Source organism: Haliotis rufescens, unplaced genomic scaffold (genome assembly GCF_023055435.1).
Source record: "Haliotis rufescens isolate VD_foot unplaced genomic scaffold, xgHalRufe1.0.p SCAF_11, whole genome shotgun sequence".
In the NCBI taxonomy this organism is placed as follows: Eukaryota; Metazoa; Mollusca; class Gastropoda; order Lepetellida; family Haliotidae; genus Haliotis; species Haliotis rufescens.
The window spans coordinates 8473516-8490777 of NW_025963791.1; the positions used below are offsets into that span (position 1 = coordinate 8473516).

The 17262-nt window shown below is 39.4% G+C and overlaps 1 protein-coding gene across 4 annotated transcripts in view; it reads left to right on the forward strand.

Moving 5' to 3' along the window:
- Nucleotides 1–1046: 1046 nt before the first annotated feature.
- Nucleotides 1047–17262, forward strand: part of LOC124151743 (thioredoxin domain-containing protein 11-like) — a 62854-nt gene continuing 46638 nt past the window's right edge. For 2 of the 4 annotated variants that reach the window (XR_006863403.2, XM_046524348.2), the window contains exons 1-10: nucleotides 1047–1192; nucleotides 2165–2399; nucleotides 7689–7809; nucleotides 8803–8909; nucleotides 10011–10104; nucleotides 10768–10880; nucleotides 12622–12690; nucleotides 13735–13866; nucleotides 15775–16527; nucleotides 17044–17092. Coding sequence is in view for 3 of the 4 variants with exons in the window: in XM_046524348.2 (XP_046380304.1) it covers nucleotides 1056–1192; nucleotides 2165–2399; nucleotides 7689–7809; nucleotides 8803–8909; nucleotides 10011–10104; nucleotides 10768–10880; nucleotides 12622–12690; nucleotides 13735–13866; nucleotides 15775–16527; nucleotides 17044–17092 (1810 nt within the window). In the remaining variant the exon portion in view is untranslated. Of the gene's footprint in view, nucleotides 1193–2164; nucleotides 2400–7688; nucleotides 7810–7941; nucleotides 8146–8802; nucleotides 8910–10010; nucleotides 10105–10767; nucleotides 10881–12621; nucleotides 12691–13734; nucleotides 13867–15774; nucleotides 16528–17043; nucleotides 17093–17262 lie in introns of those variants that run through there. The other 2 variants (XM_046524349.2, XM_046524350.2) reach the window with 2 other exon arrangements.

The following is a 17262-nucleotide window of genomic DNA, read 5'->3' on the forward strand; positions in this document are numbered from 1 at the left end:
TGCGAGTCAGACTACACTTCCCAGCATGATATATATCTTATTCTTGGGCCCATATATACATATATTGAGGTGAGGTGAGGTCGAAATGGTGTTTGGCGTTCTTCGCTTGGTCGTACTAGGCCGAACAAGACCGGTTTCATAGCGCTAACTCATGAGACCACAGGACAATGTTACTAATATTCTACATTAGAAGACTATTGGTTACATGGTCCAATGCTGAGACATATATACCACACCTTTGTTTTAACATGGATAGTTTTGGATACCCCACTCAAACATATTATACAGACTCTGAGTCAGCCACTCCTTGTTTTACCTCCTTAATGCCAAGCACCAGGCAATGAAACGGCAATAAGTACCTTTTTTGAACGTTGTTTAATAAGCAGACGATTGCAGCCACAGCAATCGAATCACCAAACCCTGTCTAGACTATAGTTAACTTAGAATATGCGATCTTACGATTTCATACACTATTAAACTACTCTTAGAAAATTGGAAGTTCATGTCAATTAAACACGCGTGTGGTTTCAAAATGCAGAACAAAATATCGATTTCATCCACGAACCGGCATAGGTGTGGTCGGCCACGCCCCCTTTGATCACCGCCTATTAAAACAGTTATTCTGCATCAGATACCCGCGTATCCACATAGTGTGTCATTAAGTAATAATGATTCAACGGATTTATATATGTATATAAATATATTAATTTTGAAAAGGTACAGAAGCCGAAAAATTCTTTGCGTCGGCTGCTACAGAAAAGATCTCTTTTAGTATTTGAGATTTTACGACGCATCCCGGAAATAATATATTGTTTTCCACACAACTTACACCGTTATTGGCTACGTGTTTTGGCATTTTTCTTGTTTTGAGAACGTTACATCTACTGAGTTTGAAACATATAACAAATTAAATCGTACATGAAAATATTCCAATTTTATTATGAAATTACCTAGCCATAGTCATAAATATGGTAATTTAGTAACATATATTTGCAAGTTACTTTAGTTAGTATTTAGGCAAGTAGTTTTAATTAATGTGACGTGGAGTGAAACCAATGGCGAGTGTTGTGGCAGTTCATTCGGATCTCACTGCCCCGACAAATGTAGTTCGAAGAGTGATGGCGAAACACCCAGAATTGTTTCTGATTGTTATTGGCTTGTCGCTGACCATCATTTCACGATATGGGAGCAGGTAGATTTTATACATGATCGATTATCTATGTGCCTGTCACGCATGATAAACTCACGTGTTTATGTTTTGAAAGTTTATTCAAAGAGAGCTCACTTCTTGAATGTCGAGTGATGTTTCATGTGTGGCATCAAGTGCAATACCTTGACAGCTGTTCAATAATATTTGAATGATGCCATTGGTGTGCGGTTTCCATTTATGCAACGTCTTACAGAAGAATTGATTAGGGGTGTTCTCAGTTATCAGATAGTAAACATTATACATTTATTAAGCTTAATGTGATTCTTAGCCTTCTTTGGCCTTGTATTTAGGTCAGATTACATAGCAAATTTTGAAGCTATTTCTTTTTTATGACTAGCATTACTGTTTTAAAATTCCTAAAGATTGAATATCACAAAACAGTCCCGTAGCCAGCCGGGGGGCAGGGGGGGGGCAGTTGCCCCCCTAGATTTTTTATAGAAAACAGTTTTATTTGAATCGAGTTGGGGACAAGTGATACTTGTACAAATATTTGCACCCCCCCTGTCAAAAAATGTTAACTGCGGCCTTGCGAAAAGTACTGACTTTGATGATATTAATCTGGATCTGTCACTGGGATACAAATTTGCACTGGTAGAATTTCAGGCCAAGCAGGTGTTCTTATCACTGTTTTGGCTGATGAGCCTTTCTGGGGTAATTTCATCCACAACCACTGCTGAGATATGTTGTACAAGTACTGTGAAGTGCAAAAGGCGATGTTGTTTGTCCTTTAATCAGTCTCATGATGCTCTCAAATTATTCACAAGGCGTAGGAACAAAACAAAATGACATTGTCTTCTTTTTCCACCTTGCGGATTAACTTGAACATTTAGATGATAATTCTGATTGGTGTATTGATCCCTCTTTGTTGTTTGAAACTTCAATGCATAATGATATATAAGATCCCATACACACACTTTGTGCAGACCCAGACAGGCTGGGGTGTGATGTGAACAGTTCATTTCTTTTCAGTTTGAGGCCGAAACCTATCACTGTACCACCAAAACCACCAAAGAAATTTTTCCCAAACAACTCACCAGTTTATGATTTTTTTAATGGAGAACTTGATCCGGTGGTCCGTCTTCTTGCCAAGGAGGAGCTTATATTCCTCATGTACTATGCTCCATGGTGTTCTCGGTCCATGGCCACTCGCTGGGAGTTCCACAAGGCAGCAAAACACATGCAAGGACAGGTAAGGACCCCTCTCTTCAACCAAGTCCCACTCTCCCAAATCCTTTCCCTCTCTCCCAAATTCTTCTCCTCGATTGGATTCTTAGGCAGAAAGTCCCCAGGATTTGTTTTTTTGAAACTGAAACTTTGTTCATGGACGTTTCCACATAGGATTGAAAAAAGAAGGAAGAAATGCATAGTGTGAGATAGGATAAGTATTTAATTATACAATATACTTTAAAGTTTCCTGACACAGCTTTATTTATATATTTTCTTTAAATGTACAAGATTTGTTGATGATATTTGTCCTTGGGTTTGTGTGAATACGATCGAATTTGAAAACTTCCTAATCAAATGACTTGAAAACTAAAGAAAGTGAACAAATGGAATTTAACATGTTTGATGAATTGTAAACTTCGGACATGATAACGAATGTAAGAATATTGTTTTTCACACAAAAATGTGGATAATAAACATGTTAAGACCTGATACAATGTTTGATACAATCAATGATCGGTCAACATTCTTCCCAACATGTTCTATCCTACAATACAGCTGGAACAAGAAGGCTGAGATCCTTTTGTAGTATTGTATCGTGTTTGATCAGCTTGTAACCTGGAAATCGTGATCTTTGCCCAGAGACATGTACGTGTCAGGATTTTTTCCAACAGGTGTTCACCATTTTGGTAATTTCTGCAGCAAATAGTACTAACAATTCCCAATTTGAATTAGAAATTTCACAGTTCCTCAGAATGTACAAAAATAAGAACATTACTGAGTAAAAACATTCAATTTTGAACATATCAAGATTTTTTACCCAATTTGCCTGCCAAGGGCACGAAGTTTGGAATCCTTGAGAAATCCCCGAATATTCGAAGCTAGCCTAAGTAAGGAAGAGAATATATGGATGTCAACGTCTTTATTATGAGGAACACCTTTTGGAGTATATGCTTCCTCCTTCATCAGAATGTGTGATGATGTGTATCACTTCTAAATGCCTTTCAAAGACCTAGCCTAAGTAATTATGTTTCAGACAACTGTTCACTTAAAGCATATTTTACTACATGATAGCACTGATAGCAATGTTTAAGCACTGAAAGTATTCCTGGTCCTTGGTCATAATGTGTTTTTCCAGAGTGAAAAAAATTTAAACGGTAGGAGTTACCTCCCCTAGGACAGGATTGTCCGGTTTTTAGTTTAGCATACTTCCACATCCGGTGGCTGGCAAGCATACAGTGGCGGCAAAATTTAATCATGGCAATGAGAGGTACGGAAAAAATTAATCATGGCAACGAATGAACAAGTCTACATGGTCTATACATAAATCGCTGAGGGGCGCTGCGTGTGAGTAAGCTCCACATACAGGCTGAATGTTACGATGAGTGTATTCGACTTTGATAGTGCAGATGCTGCCACAAGAGAAACCCAGAAACGGCGTGCTTTTGATGTCAAGGATAAGGATGTTGAGGATAAGTTGCAGGGGGACCAGATCGTTGACTATCTCGCATACACTGCTAAGATTGGAGAATTAGCCTGCCGTTACACATGGGCTTCAGTACTGTGGTATGACTTTGACTATAGAGATAAGCAGACCCAGGCTGGGTTCTGTTGGGGATCAGATGGACAGCATTTAAGTACAATGTATCTGAAAGAAGGATAACGGCTGCAGCTAGCTTATCAAAGAGAGACAATAGACCAGTGAAACGTGATGGTCGATCCCCATTGGAAGAAGTGTGATGGCAGTTCAACAAGGGCAAGTCCTTGGTCATAATGCAGACGATAACGCAGTACTGTCCTGCTTCAGTACAGTGTCAGTATTGGAAGTTTCATGTTTCCAGCGATCCTTACTAGATACACAAAACATGTAAAATATCGTTTATTGATGAACATAATGCTTTGACTTAAGGTCAAGAACCATCTATGGCATGTGTGCATGATGTATAAGTAATGGCAAATTTTGTAAATCTTATTTAGACAATTTATGGATAAACACCTCTTTATTTTACTGTAATGGCGACGTTCCGGTATAGATCCTTATTCCCTTGTACTTGCTTAATAACGGTATGAGGATTTTTACTGAAATGTCATCATTACAGTAAAATAAGGGCGGTCGGGTAGCTTAGTGGTTAAAGCGTTCTCTCGTCACGCCGAAGACCCGGGTTCGATTCCCGACATGGGTACAATGTGTGAAGCCCATTTCTGGTGTCCCCCGCCGTGATATTGCTGGAGTATTGCTAAAAGCGGCGTAAAACCATACTCACTCACTCACTACAGTAAAATAAAGAAGTTGTTGTCCATAAATTGTGTCCACTTTGTCATCCATCAACTTCTAAGAAATGCCTATCAAACATTTCAAAGAATTGATTCTTGTCTTTGAAAGGCAATTAGAAGCGATATACATTATACATGCTAATTACTGTAGAGTGTTGGCTTCCATTGTCTTTTGTTATCATTACTTTTGTTGTTCTTACCTTTACATATATATACTCTCTGCCTCATAGCATTCATTCATCTAATGAAGGAGATAGCATATACTCCAAAACGTTGTGTTCCTCATAATAAAGAAGTTGACATCCATAAATTATATTCGTTTGTAGGAGGCACGGGTGGCCGAATCGTCTAAGGCGCCACGATTTGTTGTGTAGAGTTGCGTTCCTTGGGCATGCCAGAAACCTATGATTGTAGGTTCGAATCCTAGTTCGCTCCGATGATGTTTCTAGGTTTGTCAGCACCATACCATGGGGTTCACTGAAGTGGTAAACTTCTGAGACCTGCATCACTTCAGGCTTTCCTCCCACATTAAGCTGACACGCCATGATATAACTGTAATACTGTTAAAAGCGGCGTTAAACCCAACTCACTCTTCCTTTGTCCTGATTCTATTATTTCTTCTTGGGGACTAATTGATCTAAGAATAAGAGTTTTATTGTTTGAATACCTTTTGGGTGTCCAAGTGGTACATGGTCATGTGTACAGCTCATGTGTCACAAATCAGGTGAGAGTAGGTGGATGGGTGAGCAGCTGCAAGCCTTACTCCAGAGAGTTTCAAGGGCCCTGCACTGACACAGATGTTATATGTGGTTTTGTCCTTAGGAAAGTAGCTTTGTTTGAAATATGCCTCAGCTCACTCAACAGCAAATGGGTACATGGTAGGACGTGATGGTAAAGTGATTTTTGACCTTCGAGTGCCTAATAGCTTGGGTTGTGTACTCCCCACGGAGCTGAGAATGACAATTGAGAGTACAGTGATCCATTGACTCGCTATGAGCATGACAGCAGGTATTGAATTTGGAGCCACAGAAATGTACTCATAATTATTGGACCTATTCCACGAGGCCTTATTGCTGCCACTACACTTAAAGTGTTTTTGAGGTCTGAAGTTGACAGTTTAAACACAGTGACTGGTTTATGCAGTGGGATGCTGAAATTGATTCTTTTATCTGGGATTGGAGTCTGATGAATAAATGATTACTCAAATAAATTATTTCTTGCATCCACTTTGCTTAAGTCTAATGCATGGGTACCTGAACTATTCTCATTGATTTTCAACATTTCACTATCCAGCTGATTAGAAGAGGTTTCATTGTCCAATTTGACATGCATGGCTCACCCTGTCGATTAAACCTGGGTATTTGATACAGTTTGTGTTGCAAATGTGCAATTAACTTATAAAGTTGCATCAGTGGAGACTTTGTTGTCTATTTTGTCATTATTAATACTTTACCCAATATTGTCATTGAATCTAATGTCATAAATAACCTACACAATATTGTGGTGATATTATATATTAGGTCTTTGGAAGGCATTTAGAAGTGATTCACATAAGGAAGAGAATATGTGGATGTCAACTTCTTTATTATGAGGAACACAACGTTTCGGAGTATATTCATTCACCTGATGAATGACTAAGCATATACTCCGAAACATGGTGTTTTCTCATAATAAAGTTGACATCCACATATTCTGTTCCTGATATTATACACGTTGACATTAACAGTATTTATGGAGAAGATAGACATAAATAACATGTAAGACAGGAATAAGACACAGATGCCACTTAACCTGAGAGCTTCACTCACCAGAGTAGTGATGACATAGTTAAAGACGTTGGATACAATAGTTCGTTCACACCTCAGTTCACGCTGTACCGTGACGAATTACCTCCCTTGATGCGCCCTGTCTTCTACCTAATTGGTGGTAGAAGCAACGGCATGTCTGTTTATGATTGTGGAAACCTGAAACATGTACCTTTGCTATCCTTCCCAAATATGAGCCGATAAGTATTAAAAATAACTTTTCCAATGCATCTCTGAATTTAAGATTTTTTTACTAAATTTATGTTGCTTGGTGGATATTGTACGTAATGCGTGAAAATGGTGACTCTGTGGTGGGTTTTGATCTTCTAAATAACCATTTACATGAGTACTTGCTCCTTTGATACCCGAGCCACGTTGAATATGTTGCTGTTTTTCCTCAACTGTTTTCCATTTTTGGTCCTTTTTTCACAATACTTGTATGTAGTAAACAAACTTAAATAGTATTCATGTTAAACTGCGGCATGGTACCTCAGTGAGCTAGCACTAGTCTATAAATCGGCATCAGTCCGGACTAATACAAGCAGCCACACACACACGTGCATGCACGTCGCTATATAAGTGCAATAATCTTGGACACGACGTTAAACCCCATTTCACCTCACCTCACCTTTAATATGTATAAGAACATCCCCTAAAACTATAAGGCCTAAAATTCTACTAGGCCTTAGAATATTTTACGTCAAGGATCACTTTTGTTATACATGCAATTACAATATACACGTAAATCATATAGTACCCCAGACCTCCGCCTAAGTTTCACTTCTGGCAATAACCATGTCATTAACTAGTTGTGGAACTCGGAAAATAAGTAATCGATTTCAGCATATTCAGAGCTGCTATTATCTTTTGTGGCAAATATAACATACATAATGTACAAATACATATATTCATTCAATAATTCTTGATTGACTTGAAATAAAAAATATATGTCCCTTTGAATGTTCTGAGCAGCAAAGTTTTTAGTTTTTTTTCAATTGCATTTGAGGTTTGTTTTGTTAGTTGTATACATTACTACATGTATGTTCAACAGTAGTAATTGGCACTAGTCCTATAGTCTTTGCCAAACTGCCCAATAGTAAAGGTATCATGAGGACTAGTAGAAATTTGCTCTTTTTGAGGGTTTTGCTATATGTTATCATTATAAGGACTAGTGGATTAAAACTGTTTGTTTCTACCGCTGAATAAGTTGGTATAGTGTGTTTATCTTATTGCAGGTGAAGTTTGTGGCTGTGAATTGCTGGTGGCCGGATGGGCAGTGTCGGAAACGCTACAAGTTCCTGATGTTCCCCGTGCTGTTTGTGTATCACACACATCTAGATGGGTTCAGATACTTAGGTGGGAAAAGATACTGTTTGTGTATCACACACATCTAGATGGGTTCAGATACTTAGGTGGGAAAAGATACTGTTTGTATATCACACACATCTAGATGGGTTCAGATACTTAGGTGGGAAAAGATACTGTTTGTGTATCACACACATCTAGATGGGTTCAGATACTTAGGTGGGAAAAGATACTGTTTGTGTATCACACACATCTAGATGGGTTCAGATACTTAGGTGGGAAAAGATACTGTTTGTGTATCACACACATCTAGATGGGTTCAGATACTTAGGTGGGAAAAGATACTGTTTGTGTATCACACACATCTAGATGGGTTCAGATACTTAGGTGGGAAAAGACTGACTGGGCGCCGCCAATTGTTTGAAGCAGGATAGGATGGTCATAGAAGGGACATAACTCGTAAGAGCAACTGGTGGCGCTACAATCAAGCCCAGAAATTCCAGCCTAACTCGGCAAGAGTGGAAACTAGACTAGTCAGTGAACTTCCTTGCCTCGCGAAGATGGTTAAACTGCGGCATGGTATCTCAGTGGACTAGCACTTTTAAAGTGGCATTTAGTCTTGAACAGTATAAGTAGACATGTGCATGCACACTCAATCACACACTTGCTCTCGCATGCATACATTCTCAAACACACAAAATGCACACACGTACTCACACATAAGCACACACAAACACGTGTGCATGCATGTCACTATGTAAGTGCAATAATGTTGAATACGACTTTAACCCCATTTCATGCCACCATTGTTGGGTATGCTCTGGCTCATTTGAAATGAAATACATTTCTTTCTCTATACAGGCACAGGATACTTTAAAAGATGGGGATAGATGGAGAATGAAATGCCCATGCATGTATGTTGTGTTGGTCTCTGGAGGAAGATATCACTCCTCTTCATGAAACCTGAAATTCTTGAAACTTATTTACCATCAGTATGTGTTATTTGATTCGCCTTTGTTTATGATGTCATTTACCATATTCCAGGTGAGATGGCGGCCGAGCACATGGTGACGTTTGTGGAGGACCTTACCTATCCAATCACAGCCTTCCACTCTCATGACCAGGTGAAGGCCTTTGTGGCCAGGCATGATGTAAGTTGAAATGCGACATGATGTTCCTAAGACTGTCCCACTGTAAAGGCCCTTTGATTGCATGGCGTCATACCCCTGTGGCATTGCTCTTTGTATCAATCACTGGTTTGTCTGGTCCAGGCCGCTGTGGTATAGCTAGAATATTGCTGATTGTGGTTTTAAGCGACAAACAAACAGTACAAAATGGAGGTAATTGTGCTCCATGTGCTACTGTGGAGAAGACTTTTGTCATTTATTTTTTCTACTGAGTGAGCGGGCTCAATGTCACTGTTAAACATTTGAGCCATATCAAGGCTAGCTGCAACAAAGTCAAGGCATTATGACATACAATTTGCCAAGTCACAGATCCTGATCCAGCTTTAGATACATGATAGGATAGGCATGAGGTACTGGGGAATTATTCTGACCCAGAATCCCCACATTAAGACAAGCTTGATATATTGAGGACATATTCCAGGGTCTTACCTTGACCTACAAAACTAGGGGTCCAGAGGACCCCCACTTACTAATTCCAAAGGGCCATACAGGAAAAAGGATGGTCCTGTGAAGTAATGAGAATGTAGTGTACTGTATTTTCAGATCTAATAATTGCTTTAATTACAGGAACTTTATATTTCTTGTCAAGAATTTTGGTACAATGAATGTTATTGTCCAGAGGACCCCCACTTACTTATTTCAAAGGTCCATATATGATGGTCCTGTAAAGTAATGAGATACTGTAGTGTAAGGTACTGTCAGTGCTAATAATTGCTTTAATTACAGGAACTTTATATTTCATGTCAAGAATTTTGGTACAATGAATATTATTTACGTCCCTCGCGATGCAATATATATATATTTTTCTATGTTCATTCCATACATTTGTGCGTAATGGGGGCACATTCTGTGTCAAGTAAAGCCCTGGAATTCACACATGGCGATGAGCATCATGTACTGGGGACCCATTCTGATCCGGAATCCCCAAATCGTTACTTTCTTCAAATGAAGATCTAATTTAATGATTTTTGTCAATAGTTTTTTATTCTCTCAAATGACTTTCTGGCGTTTTATTTTATCCAGCAATTTGTCTTAACTCTCATGTCTTCATGTTCCATGTTCCAGAGTGCTGTGGTGGGCTACTTTGACCTCAACGCATCCCCGCAACCACCAGGCTACCAACAGTTCTATTTCGCCTCCATGAGGATGCTTGAACAAGGTAGGCCTTCCTAGGGGCTGGCATTGAATATACACAGTGATTTACTGATAGTCTTGGCCTTCCTAGGGGCTACCATTGAATATACACAGTGATTTACTGATAGTCTTGGCCTTCCTAGGGGCTGGCATTGAATATATTAAGTCCTATGCCAGGACTGGTAGTCACTCTCACCAATTAGCCATAGTTTAGTTACATGCTATTAGGGTAACAAATATGCAAATGATAATGCCCTGAAAAATAGCGTTACCGTTATTATAGCTAAAATGGATGGAATTTGGTATCAAATAAAAACAAACAACAACGTGACATCACCTATCCCTATCCTATGATGTCACCTAACAACGGTTGTGATAATGGCCCGTCATCAAACAATGTGAGGGCATTATCAAGTTACAGTGGCCCGCTCATTTTTGATAACAGGCGGGTTTAATGATAATTCTATCCATTTTAGCTATAATAGATTTGAACACATACAAAGTTAAGAATCTTGATAGACTGAAGGCTAGAATCAGTTGTCTGTCCTCACTAGCCACAAAATAATGGCATTTTACTGAATTTGGTGTAGCAGGCTCCTAGCTCATTTATTTCTGTGATTAAGTTGTTTGATAACTTACATTTATCAATGCAGTGATAATGTTTGTCAATGACTGTTTCTGTAATTAGATCCCTACAACCAGATCAAATTCTGCATCTTCCCGGGGAAGTCTTTGGCGGAGTCCTACAACTTGACACAAAGTAACGATGTGATGTTACTGCGTGTTGCCAACTCCACACTGGTGAGGACTGTAACATGCCTGACAGCGATCAGGGACAAGACAGAGTCTTGTATACTACTCAAAAGAAGTTAAAGAATCAACATCCTGTCTGTAAACTGCTGTGCAGATTTGCTAAACATTTGTACCAGTACCATCAATTAGCGTAAACAGATATTTTTCAAATCTTTTCATGTTTTTAATCAAGGTGCTCACATGATTTGATGCACTTCAAGAGACGCGTTTTGTTACAACATAGATCTTGATATTCGATCTGATCGTCTTCACCTTCCGTGGCCATTTTGTTTGAAGCAAATGCAAATAACATGAGAGGTGGAAGCTGATTGGTCAATAGGAGGGGCATAGAAGGGACATAACTCATAATAATAGCCACTGGTGGCGCTTCGATTGAGCCCAGAAATTTCAGCCTAGTTCGGCAAGGGAGGAAACGGAACTTTTATAGTGAGTTAACTCCCTTGCCTCAGGAAGATGCACGATCCGAAACATATCATGATACTTACATGTGTTCTTAACCCATGGTCTGAAAGCCATCTTTTTCATAGACGGGATGGCCAAATACCTAGCACACTGACAATTTACAGTTGGAAGTGGCAACTATGGCACAATGGATGAAAATATTTACATATTTCACTACTTATTTTCACTTCTATTGAGTGTTTGGTGTATCAGTTATTAAGGCAAACATTAAAAGTAATATTTTTTCACTTAGTGTGCGGACTGTGATTGATACTTGTATCAAGAAGTACTAAATCGTGTTGCATCAGTATATCGTCCCACTACTACATGGCATGCCGTGACAGATTAACTAGAGGAACATGAAAGTTCGGGTATCTTTCACTTCCTTGGGGGGGCACGGGTGGCCCAGTCGTCTAAGGAGCCGTGATTCGCTGTGCAGAGTTGCGTCCCTTGGGCACGCCAGAAACCTATGATTGTGGGTTCGAATCCTGGTTCGCCCTGATTATGTTTCTAGGTTTGTCAGCACCATACCTGTGCTCGTGGGTTTCACCTTAGTGGTAAACGTCTGAGACCTGCATCACTTCGGGCTTTCCTCCCACATTAAGCTAACACGCCATGATATAACTGGAATACTGCTAAAAGCAGCGTTAAACCCAACTCACTCACTCACTCACTTCCTTGGAGTAGTACATAATGCCTGTCACCAATATGTGAGCAGCCTGTTGGATTCTAGGTTACAGTTGGTCCTATGCTTGTACAAGGCAACTAAATAGGTTGTGTCAGACTGTGACTTGGCTGATGCCGTGTCAACATACCCCAGCAGCATAGATCATTGCTCATTATATCTATCACTGATTTGTCTGGTCCAATCTGAATTAGTTACTAATCTGTGGTCATATAACTGGAATATTGCTGAGTGCGGCAATAAACAAACAAAACAATATATTGAGGTGTATCAGTGACGCTGAAGGCTCTATAGATATGTACCCAAGGTACGTTCTGTATACATAAATGTACCCTTGCCAAAACCAGAATACAGAATGTTCATTTGTTATTTTTGTTTTCTTTCATGAGGAATAACTGATCTTTCATAAATAAACAAACCATTGAGGGTGGTTTGAAACTCATGCTTGTCTTTCAGAAAAACATCATGGCAAAGTTGATTTTTTACCTCTGTTCATTAATGGAGACCAATAATGTTTATGATATGATCATAATGATATGTTGTCTCTTATATTACTTTCCTTTTAGTGTACATAAAATAATTATAGAAATGTTTAATTTTCAGAAATATCCTCGAGAATTTAACTTGACCAGCTCCCAGCTTGTGACCTGGAGTCTTCAACATCGACAAAAAGTATGTTCCTGTCAACTGCTTACAACACCTTGATCACACTCTGCTGTAATGATCAAATTGCCTTTTTTGAAGTTTTTTTTGGATAATTATGATAGGTTTGTAAGATATATATGATAAATAATGAGATTATCATCCATTTTATCCTGTGAGGAAGGAGGTATTATATTTTTTATTCATTTCAAGGAAAGGTCAATGGTGAGTATTCTCTACACAGTGTAAGAAGCATAAATAGTTGATTGGAGAATGTGCAAGATCATGTTCTGTTCCATTTCCAGTTTTATCCCCCATTTTGAAACTTGCTATTCAGATTAGTCTAGAGGTGAACTGGTGCCTTTTGATGATGGGATCTGTATTTTATTTTCCATGATGACAAGTTGGACTTCACTGAAAATGAGGGTAGTGCTTGTTTTCTGGAGCAAAAATCCAAAACAGTTGAATATGTTTAGATGAAACTTGCTATACAGATCAGTCTAGTTGAGAACTGGTGCCTTTTGATGATTAGGGATTTTTATTTTATTGTCTTTTTGTTTTCATGACGACACTTTACTGCAAAATGATGGTAGTGTTCGTTTTCTGGAGCAGAACATGCTATACAGAACAGTCTAGTGGTGAACTGGCACCTTTTGATGATCTAGGATGTTGAAAAATACAGAACAGGATTATTATTTTCTTCCCTGACCTGAAGGTATCCAAATGCAATGAACCAAAAGTGGGGCATAAGTAGCCAAACTCCATTTCCGAACTGCATCAGACTTGGGCCGGGTGGGAGGAAGGAATATGTCCTGATGACTCTTGTACATTAGGTTCAGATTGTGTTCAGGATAGTTATTTATAGCTCGACATAGACAGCATAGGGTGAACAAAATAAAACCAATCGGGCGCCTGAATGGATTGGGTGGTCAGACTCAGTGACTTGGTTGAATGAGCGTCATCTCTTAAACTGATAGGTATTCTTTCATGACACGTGAAACACACAGAGACCAGGTTGGTGAACAAAAAACAAAGATACACATTCATGTGAATGAATTATTGATTTGTTTTCAGCCTATGGTAAGGTCTCTGGCACCTTTGGGAGTGAAGAGTTTGATATTGTCAAAGGAGATGGCTCAGGGGCCAGCCGTGATTGCCTTCTATGCCCTCAATCCCTTGTTTGACACCAACCAACCATATCATGTGGTAAGTAGACTATAACTTATTTAGATACTTTGTGATGATTCCTTTGTAGACACTCGGGGTGATGGTGGGCAGAGAGACTGATTTGATTTAATGTCACAACATTTATAATGTGGGGACAACTTATTGATAATCAACTTTTCCCTTGTGTGTACATTGCTAACTCATTGGGATTCCGGTACTGACAGGGGCAGTGGGTAGCCTAGTGGTCAATGTGTCCTCTCATCATTCCGAAAGCCTGTGTTTGATTCCTCATGGAGTACAATGTACGTTGACGAATGTTGATGTCGGTGGAATGCCCAGGACCTGATAAATACATTTCAATTTCAACCTAGGTTTTACAATTAACATTTTATAAACTTGCCTCTTGAAGTGAACATAATTGTGTTTGGTTATTGGTTAAAGGTCAAATTCTTTTTTTAACATGAAAATTCCGTAACATGAATTGAACCTGCAACCTCACATATCGTGTTAAGCTTTGTAACCCACTGTTTTCCCACTGAGCTACCGGGGGAGGCGATGAGAAGTTGTTCCGTTTAGCATGTCATGACTCCAGCTAGTCCATGCTGCACATGTTTTTTCTCTCGCACGTTTTGAGCGAATTCCTTTTATACTGCGATACATTGTATTGTTTCACTATAAGGTATGTCAATTTTTTTCTGGTATTTTTGGATAAAACACTGAACTTTGGTTTTAGTTGAAAATGTAAAACCTTGAGCTCGCTCGCGGTTTTACATTTTCAAACAAGAAAATGGAGTCGTGATTTATCCTGTACTTTAGAATAACATGAAACCCCAGTTCACTTGGAAGGATACACAAATTCATGATGCAATAAGTATCATGATGGTGAGATCTCAATACAAGAGATGTACCATGAAAGAAAGAATGCCTCATTATATTGAATGATGAGATTTGTCTTTGCATACTTAGCCCTCATGCTGCAGACATGCAGGTTGTTGAACAACAGTGGTGGTACTATGAGGGCAATGATTGGCCACAGGTTCTGTAAAAGTTATCAATTGAGCAAAATGTTTTAGAAATTGAGAAATATATAACTTATCAGCTTGCTCATATGAATGATAACTAGACTTTGTTCATTTTACCACCCTTTACAGCTACTCTTGAAGAAAAATCTGCCTTTTTCACTCGTTTTTGCCAAACTCATGCATTTGATCATGGTTTGTCAGCAATTTGTACATGTCTGAGATGTTTCATTCCATTATTTCAAGGGGGCACGGGTGGCCCAGTCGTCTAAGGCACCACGATTCGCTGTGCAGAGTTGCGTCCCTTGGGCACGCCAGAAACCTATGATTGTGGGTTCGAATCCCGGTTCGCCCCGATTATGTTTCTAGGTTTGTCAGCACCATACCCGTGCTCGTTGGTTTCACCGAAGTGGTAAACGTCTGAGACCTGCATCACTTCGGGCTTTCCTCCCACATTAAGCTGACACACTGTGATATAACTGTAATACTGTTAAAAGCGGCTTTAAACCCAACTCACCCACCAACCCACCATTATTTCAAAGTCGATAGTTAAGAAACATAAATATCCAGTGGGCCTAACAAGGACCTCGGTATCCCACCTCAACGTTTACTGTGCACAGCCACGGTACATGTAACAAACTGAACAAAGAAAGTTGACTAAGTAATGAGACTTGTCTGGAAACGTGTTCAGGGTTTTACGTGACGCAAATATGTGCACCCAGAATGTTGAAATATATTGAATGGATGCAGAAAAATGAATATGTTGCGTTCTTGACAAGAAATTGAAGGGTCCTGAAATTAAAGTAATCATCAAAACGTACACTACAGTACCCTTAAAATAACTATTGGGTCCTGTGGATCCCCAGTGAAGGTGAACCAGTGCGTGTGTCTGTGAATCCCACTCCCACAGCTCGTCCCTCGTTTCCAGATGAAGGACCTGGCGCTGCAGTACCACAGCTGTGAGGAGATCCACAACCTAGAGGATGCCATCTCACACTGGAGGAGCCAGGTCAGGTCCGCCCAGGTCCAGTACCACCAGGTCGTCGAGTTCTGTGCAAACTACCGCAAGCAACGTAACGTAGGACTCTACGACTTCAAATGCTGTGTCTCCCTTGCTTCCAAAACCCTGGAGGAGATGTCCAGCAAGGCACACAATGTCTGCGAATACTGTGTCCACCGACCGAGACAGATGGGGCCGGGGTGTTCCAGTTTAGACATTGACCCTCAAGTAGAGGAGTGGACTATGCTGCATACCAACTTCTGTAGGAACTCTATAGAGAATTATAATGTTAATGAATATCATAGTCTGTGTTGTCAGTGGTGTGGTGATGATACTGCCTCCATAGTGCCTGTCCTCCAGTCAGACTTTTTACCCATGTCTTTCAGATCAGGGAAGCGTAGAGTGACTGATAGGTATGTGTGGCAAGAAATTGAAAATAAGCCAAAACGGTTGTGTAAAAGGTTGACTTTACAGAAATTACAGGGCCATGTGCCTTATGAAAATAGTTATAACTTTGAAGAGTCCCTTCCAGTCAATTTTACGGGTTTGGGTTGTCGTAGTAACCGGACTGTGAACTTCTATGCAATGGATGCTGTGCGGCACTCTGTGTTTGCTGAGAGGCTTGGTGTGGATGTGTCAACCTTACCACAGAATCCAGCGGTTGTTATTTTTGATAAGGAAGTAAGTATGAAACATATTATTATTATTATTATGATGATGATGATGATGATCATTATCATCATCATTATTATTATTATTATTAAATGAAATAATGGTTTAATCCCAAATTGCCTGCCAAGGGTGCTTAGTTTGGAATCCTAGATAAGTCCAAGTGTAGAATATGAGGCAGAAATTCTTTCAGTGCTTAATACAATTAATATTATTCCAGTCAATTGCAGTTTCTATACATGTTGTGGGTATGTTACGGTTAGTTTTCAGCATCTCTGCTACAGACAGTTTCTCTGGCTAATCTCTTCCAATGTTAGAGCGACAGTACTTGCTGTTGAGACAATCATTCATATTTTCAACAGTTCCAAAGTGAAGGTGCATAAATTTAAATGACAAGGAGAAACATTCCAGCAGATTTTTGTTTTGTACAATTTATTTGGAATAGAATTTGAAATATGTGTTTTGTGCATGATGTGTTGTTTTGGTTTGGAATTTGCCAGCAACAGTTAACATATGTTTTACTTATAGAATGAAGAACAGTACTTGCTCAAAGAAAATTTTACAGCCAAAAATGTTGGTGAGTTGTTGGCAAATATATTTTTCTTATTCAAGTCATTTTAGAAAGTAACAGGAGCCTTGTCGTGAAGTGTAGTCCTGAGTTATTGCCCCTTAACCATTGCCTGAAACTACACATCGAGAGATGAGCTTTGTCGGAATTTTTTGACAGGAGTTATTTCCCCTTAAGCA